At 45.0% G+C, this 7,958-nt stretch overlaps 1 protein-coding gene across 2 annotated transcripts in view; it reads left to right on the top strand.

The window, feature by feature from the left end:
• The first annotated feature begins 2,284 nt into the window (after positions 1–2,284).
• DNTT (DNA nucleotidylexotransferase) overlaps positions 2,285–7,958 on the top strand; it is a 40,524-nt gene continuing 34,850 nt past the window's right edge. For both annotated transcript variants that reach the window (XM_008059104.2, XM_008059105.1), the window contains exon 1: positions 2,285–2,664. In XM_008059104.2, the coding sequence (XP_008057295.1) occupies positions 2,462–2,664 (203 nt within the window). In that variant the 5' untranslated portion in view covers positions 2,285–2,461. The remainder of the gene's footprint in view (positions 2,665–7,958) is intronic.

Consider the following 7,958-nt stretch of genomic DNA (forward strand, 5'->3'; position numbering starts at 1 on the left):
TACTAAGAAGTTTTTACTTGCAGAGAACTGAACTCTATTTCTCTATAAATTCTACCTGAATATTTCTGGTTTTGCTTTGTTGAGCAACACAGGGAGCTTTGCCAATGCTTGAAGACGGCTTTTATATCACTCTTCCCTTGGGGGGGTGTGACAAGGTGCCCAGGTGCTTTTGAAGATAGCAAAATTCTCAGATAAATATGGCAGAGTGGGTAAGTACAGCTTAGATTTCTTCCTGAAAAAGACAAGCACAGAGCAAGGCTGCTGGGTGCTTAAGTGCACAGGTTTTAAGATCAGACAGATCTGAGTTCAAATCCTAGCTCAATCATTTCCCACCCGACAACTTCCTAACACCGTGACCTTGAGCAAGCTGTTCAGCCAAAGCATCATGGTAGACCCTCCGTGACAGTGGTTTTGTGAGGATTCAGTCAGCTGACGCTGGTGGCTACCCAGTAGATGTTCAGAAAATAAGGTCTATGAAGTGTGCTGATGAAAGACAAATTTCATTTTGCATCTAAGCTATGAAAATGTCTCTTTATGGTAGTGATTATTCCCTAAAGGTCATCCCACCCTACTGCAACAGACCTACTTAAGGGTTATATAACAGATTACTCTCTGGACCACTTTAGTCCACTGTGGGGAGGGGACCAGATACATACATGTGGAGTCAGAAGACCTGAATTCAAGATCTGATTTGGCCCCTTATTCTGTGATCTTGAATAATTGTCTGACCCTTGGTTTTCTCATTATTTATTTATTTATTTATTTATTTTAGTTGGAGTCTCACTCTGTTGCCCAGGCTGGAGTGCAGTGGCACGCTCACGGCTACCCCAGCGTCCACCTGCTGGGCTCTGGCGATCCTTCTGCCTCAGCCTTCCAAGTAGCCAGAACTAGAGGCATGCATTACCATGCCCGGCTAATTTTTTAAAATTTATTGTAGAGATGTGGTCTGGCAAAGTTGCCCAGGCTGGTCTCAAACCCTCAGGCTCAGGCAATCCACTCGCCTCAGCCTCCCAAAGTGCTGGGATGACAGACTGAACCACCAAGCCCGGCTGCTTTCCTCATTTATAAGAGTGCGCCCACATAAGGGAACATGGGGTAAATGGCCACTGTGAAGTACTGTGCAGCAATTAGAAGAAACAGTAGAACACAGATCTGAAAAACATTTCTGAGTGAAAAAAAGGTGACCAGCAGCCTAAGACATGTAACGATGCCATTTATGTAAAAAAATCAGAACCACCACATGAAACCTACACCACTCCTGCAGATTAGAGACATCCAGTATGGTACGACTGTCTACAAAAGGAAAAGAAGGCAAGGAGGTTGGGAAGGTAAAAAGAGATCAAAATCCCAGGGCACGGTGGATCACGCCTATAGTTCCAGTACTTTGGGAGGCCCGGGTGGGAGGATTGCTTGAGCCCGGGAGTTTGAGACCAGCCCAGGCAACATAGTGAGACCTCTACAAAAACATTTAAAAATTAACTGAGCATGATGGCATGCACCCGTAATCCCAACACTCTGGGATACCAAGGCAGGAGGATCACTTGAGCCCAGGAGTTTAAGACCAGCTGGGAAACATAGCGAGAACGCATCTCTACAAAAAATTAGCCAGGTGTGACGGTGCATGCCTATAGTTCCAGCTACTTGGGAGGCTAAGGCAGAAGGATCTCCTGAGCCCAGGAGGTTGAGGCTGCACTGAGTTATGATCATGCTGCTGCACTCCAGCCTGGGCGATGGAGTGAGAACTTGACTCAAAAAAAAAAAAAAGAAAAAAGGCAGCCGGGCTCGGTGGCTCAGCCTGTAATCCCGCGCCTTTGGGAGGCTGAGGTGAGTGGATTGCCTGAGCCCGCGGGTTCGAGACCCACCTAGGCAGTGAGACCTCATCTCTACAATAAATCAAAAAATCAGCCGGGCGTGGTAGCGCATGCCTGTAATTCCGGCTACTTGGAAGGCTGAGGCGGAAGGATCGCCGGAACCCAGCAGGTCGAGGCTGCGGTGGCCAGGAGTGGCCACTGCACTCCAGTCTGGGTGACAGAGTGAGACTCCAACTCAAAAAAAAAAAAAAAAAAAAGGCGGGGAGGGTGGTCAATAAATAAAGAGCAGAATGAGGCCTGAATGCATTTAGAAGTACGTAATATGCACACAGTGATGCTGTCCTACCTTTCTCACAGGTTATTCTGAGAAGCTGACAAGGTAACACATATATAAAAACAAAAATTAATTTACTGTTTTCATTATGATCCCCACATGGGACAAATGTACTGAACACAGATGAAAAGGCTCCATCACTCTTCAGCAGGAAGCCAATGCCAGGGCAGCGCCCATGAAGCCTTGCCCTGGCTTCAGAGCCTACCAGTAAGATGACATCAGAGCAGCCCTCCGTGGGGGCAGGAGAGTAGCAGCTCCCCTCACCTCTGGGGACAACACTTGATGGCACAGCTGGAGGCAGTAGCCGTCTTTTCCCATGGACCCTCCCCCCGGATGGCTCTCGGGCCCTCGGAAGAAGAAACCCAGGCTGACAGGGGCCTTGGTGGCCTCCTCTCCTCAGGATGTCAAATTCCAAGATTTGGTCCTCTTCATCTTGGAGAAGAAAATGGGAACCACCCGCAGAGCGTTCCTCATGGAGTTGGCCCGGAGGAAGGGTTTCAGGGTTGAAAACGAGCTCAGGTAGGACAGCCCGATTTCACTTTGTAAAGCATCTGGGACTTTGGGAATGATATCTCGGGAGCCCAAGGAGCCTGTGTTTTCTTCTACAGATGGAAAAAGGGATGGTCCCACCCAGAGAACAGTAGATTTAAAATCAAAGAGCAATTGGTTCAGGGAAATGAGATGACCAAGGACTGAATACAACCGCATTAAAACTACTGGCAATCAAAGATAATGTGAATTTTTTTTTTTTTTTTTTTTTTGCCTGTCACTATGAGGAGATGAGTTATCTAGGGACGATAAACAAAACTAGTTGGAAAATTTAATGCTGAACTCACTCAGTTTCATTCTTGACCAAATTGAACAAAATACCACTGAGTCCTATTTTAAAATATCAGCTACCTGAGGCAGAAAGAAAGGTTTGGTTGCATGGCTATTACCTGCACATCTGGCCATGGAAAGTGACCAGTGTCTGTGATGGGCCAGGATGACAAGTTGACTCACCACAGGCACCTAGATGTGGTCTTGATCATAGTTTTCCAAAAACCAGCCCAAATGGGTTCATAGAAAGATGTTGGGTAAAGATGTATTCAACTGTAAAGGTAGTTCTGTCTAGGGGTGACAGACACCACGCTGAGTGCCATGTAATCAGAGCCCAGGTAGGAACGAAAAGTACTTGGACCAGCTAGGCTATTTCACTCACAGCGATTATTCTTGTTGTTGGTCTAACTGCTATGTAAGCTCTTTGCCAGTCTCAAATACATAAATAGAAAGCAAATCCAGAAACAAATGGATCAGAACTTTGACATACATGATGGTTCCAGAGACAGCTGCCAGGGCTTGCATTAAAGAAGGGGTGGTGGTCTGTGCTAGACTGACCACAACTTTTTTTCAAGCAAAACTATAAGAATTCTATGTGAACAGACATCATGATTGCAAAAATAGTGTTTGGGATCTGAAAATAAATCTGACAAGCATGTCTTGAAGAGCAAAGGTCAGCTTCAAAGTGTTGGGGAGACATTTCAAAAGTCAATAAGCAGGATGTGTTTATCTTCACAATACCATAATTCATATGACAGTGATTTTTTAGTTTTTTGGTCTTTTCTAAAATGCCCCATTCAGAAATACCTGAGTTTCCCATGGTCTCTCTTCCATCTGATTTCTCCTTACAAGGTCTCCTTTTCTTTCTTTCTGCCTCTTTTTTTTCTTTTTAACCTTCTGTAGCCACCCTCAATCTCATTTTTCAACATTCTTTCTTCGAAAATACTAGATTTCATCTAATTGTTAAGTCTGCCTAATCTTCCAGACTTATATAAAACGTTAGAGTTTGGTTGGCAAGGGGAGGGGGATTAGCTAGGTAAAGAGGCCCAAACACTGAAATTTTAAAAGAGAAATTGAAAAACAGAAATTAAAAGCCATAGCACATAGGGGATTGCTTTCCAGGACTTTGGCAAGGGTCAGGCAGGAAGGCAAATGATCAAGATGCCACTTACATGGACAGCTCTGTTGACGTGTTCACACTCCCAGCAAGGGCCCACTGATTTAGCTACAGACACAGCCATGAATACGGACACGGTGCCTTGAGGCAAGGACTTGGGGAGACGGTGGGAGGAGGCGTGTTTCTTCTGTTGGCAGGAAAGCCAAAGAGCCAGCTCCATGCCCAGATGCCGGCTGCCAGGGACCGAGCCCGGCTGCTCTGGCAACAGAGGAAATGAACGGGTGCGTGGTGAGCCAACCGCTGCTCTGCATGTGATAGTGGCAGAGTTCCCAGGCTGGTGGCTCAGAAGACGCATTACATACAAATGTCCTCTATGACACAGAAATAAACCACAGGAAGTAGAAGGCCCAGTTCTCAAACAGAATTTCTGTTCATAGATAGAGAGATTTTAATGAGAAGAGAAAATAAAAAATGTTGTAGGGGAAAACATCACTGCTAAGAAATTTAGAAACCTCAGAACCTGACTCTGACCCTTCCCAGTCATGGGGCATGAGGCAAGGTCCTGACTCTCTTCCTTGACCTTGAATCTGGTGTGATCACTTAATGAGATGATGGATGTGCATGTGCTTGATCATCGGAAACAGTTATGCAGGTGTAACGTGTAATTATTTCTTGGGAATTAGCGGGATCCTTTGACCCTCACAGCAAAACACTAAGGAAAGAGTCCTCCCTTCACAATACAACCTAGGTCAACTGATATAAACAGAACCGGGACAGGAAGGAAACTCTCAAAATGCTGTCAGTGGTTATAGGAGGTGGGAGAGATTATGGCTGTTTTTATTATCTGTGTTCTTTTTACAATAAGCAAACTTTTAAAAAAAATTTTTAATGTAAGTATGTGAGGTACAATTCAGGCTTAGGTATACAAACATTGATCATGCAGCTACCCCTGTTAATGAGGTATGCCCCTCCCTCCCCTAGCAGGTTCCCTCAACTGCCAATCCCACCCCCCCACCGATAGTTTCCCATTACTAAGCCAATTGCCTTCTTATAGCATTATAATTGTTCAAGGTCCTCTTATGAGTGAGAACATATAACACTCTGTTTTTTGTTTCTGTGATTAAATCACTGAGTATGATTGACTCCAAATCCATCCAGGTTGCTGCAATGTCCATATATGTGTCCTTCTTTATGGCTGTATAATATTCCATTATATATATGTACCACATTTTTTTTATCCAGTCCAGCTTCAATGGGCAACATGGTTGGTTCCATGTTTTTACTATTGTGAATAGAGCTGCAATAAACATACGTGTGCAGGCATCTTCTTTGTAGAATAATTTGAGTTCCTCCGGGTATATTCCCAATAGGGGGATTGTTGGGGCATATGGAAGGTTAATTTCTAGTTCTTTCAGAAATCTCCAGACTGTTTTCTAGAGAGGTTGTACAAGCTTGCACTCCCACCAGCAGTGTAGAAGCGTTCCTTTTTCTCCATATCCTCGCCAGCATCTGTGGTTGTTTATTAATGATGGCCATTCTTACAGGGGTTAGGTGGTATCTCAAAAGTGACAAAGAAATCTGGTCTTTAAAAGAAAGGCAGGAGAGTTCTCAACACTGGAGGCTACACCTCTCTTAGTTTATAAGATTCAAGGAGGGAGGGGGGACAGGAAGGTGGGATTAACGGTAGTCAATATCTGCCTGGGGAATGGGCGCACACACCTCATCAATAAGGGTAGCTGCACAATGAATATTTGTATACCTAACCCTTAATTGTACCCCACAATTTTAAAAATAAAAAAAAATTCAAAAGCAGAAGAGCTAAGAAAAAATGAATAAAAATGGGACCTGAAACAGAGCAATTTCCACAGTTCCCAGCACGTTCTTTGGCTGCCAGGAGGATTAAATTGAGGAAAAAACCTACCTGATGCCTGCTTTACCTGGACCTGAATACACAGACTGGGAATGGCGTACCTCGATGCGTTGTACTGTGCGGAGCTCTTTCATTCTCCAGCATTTGTATACCCTGTTTGGGTAGGGCTTCACTCATATTTACATTATAGTGCAAAACATGAGCCCTTCAGTGTGCTGCAGGAAGCTGATTCTTAAAACGTGCATCAGGGAAGGCATCTAAGTTCCTTTTCTGCACATTTGTGAAAAAGGATACTGAATTTTATGCCATGGCTACCTTCCTAAATTTCAGAGCAACTTCACAATCTTCGACTCACCGAGGTCAGGCTGGAAAAGCTTAAGAATCTACTGTCTGTTACTTTCTTATTATATCCTGGGCTCCAATATTTTGAGTTATCGTAAAACTTCTTTTGATCATCCACCTTCCACTAAAATCACACAAGCTACGCTTGCTTTCTGTGTCTTGACCCAAGTCATTGACATTGAGGAAGAAATTGCCATGGCCAGCAAGGATGGCTCTTAAAGTCTGCATCAACTCAGCAGTTTCAAGCAGCTGGAACCCCACCGGAGGATACGGCCGTCCTGCCCAAACCGCCATGATTTCTCTGTGGGAAGGTGTTGTCGTCAAAGGAGGATACAGCACCATGTCATCAACAATAAAGGGTTTTGTGAGTCCCCTTCTGTACGATACTTGTCAGGCTTTGGAAATACAAAACCGTAGAACAAATGGAGTCCTGCAAACAAGGATATTACAATTAGACAGGGGAGTTGGGAATTGTTCCTTTATGTCATCTAGAATTTAAAAATAACTTATCATATATTCCAAGTCTGAACCAGTTTTCATGTTTTGTTTGTTTGTTGAGTTAGCGTTTGCTTGGCCTAACCCTTGACTCAGCCTTCTTGTATTATTTCATTTGTTATGTCTAACCCGGCTATGTGGCTCTATCTGGTCCCTCCATCACAGTTGACATGTGGCTTCTGCCTCACTTATTTTCCCAAAACCACTGCCTCCAAAGTCCTGGGAATAACCGATCTAACAGTCATGGTTTTCCCACCAGAATGTTGGCAATGACTCTAGCAGTCTAAGGCCGTGTCCCTAGCATGGCCCCCTTTAAAGTGCCTGCCTGGGAAAGCTCCTTGCTGCCAGATAACTTGTTTGTTCTATCCAAACCCTGGCAATATGCAGGTGGGTCCCTGAATCCCCCTTTTAGAGCAGTTATTTTAGAAAGTTGCAATGATAAATCCTTTCTCTGCCCCTTTGAGATGCAAATTTTCTACCCACCAAGGTCCTGAGAAAGGCAAGCATTCAAGGACAACTCTCACTTCCAGTCTCTGCAGGAGGTGAAAGCCTGACCCCAGTGGACACATGTTTCTAATTTGTACCACAAAAGTTTGCTTCTACTCCAGATAAGTTTCTGTGAACAACCCCAGATAGCCTAATCACAGAACCCAAGCCCCTTAGGCTCCCTCAGGGTCTTTCCCCCACACCCAGCCCTTCCAAAGTATCCTGATTTTTATTCCCAGAGGTCGAGGGCTGTTCATGCTGGTCCTGCTTCCCTATGGCCATCGTTATCTCCTAATAACGCCATCCTCACCGCTTGCATTAGTGTCCTGCTCGGCTTATCTTTGCCAGTGTTCTACACTTCAAATCTGTGGTGTCTGAAGTCACAATATTAAAAGTCGTTGTTGGCCAGGCTCAGTGACTCAACCTGTCATCCCAGCACTTTGAGAGGCCAAGGTGAGTGAACTGCCTGAGCCCATGGGTTTGAGACCAGCCCAGGCAACTTGGTGAAACCTCATCTCTACAATAAATCAAAAAGTAGCCGGGCGTGGTAGCGTGCTCCTGTAGTTCCAGCTACTCGGAAGGCCCAGGTGGAAGGATCGTTGGAGCCCAGCAGGGCGACGCTGGGGTGGCCATGAGTGTACCATTGCACTCCAGCCTTGGCAACGAAGTAAGACTCCAACTGGG

The sequence above is a fragment of the Carlito syrichta genome, unplaced genomic scaffold, assembly GCF_000164805.1.
Source record: "Carlito syrichta isolate Samal-C Ts95f unplaced genomic scaffold, Tarsius_syrichta-2.0.1 Scaffold303721, whole genome shotgun sequence".
In the NCBI taxonomy this organism is placed as follows: Eukaryota; Metazoa; Chordata; class Mammalia; order Primates; family Tarsiidae; genus Carlito; species Carlito syrichta.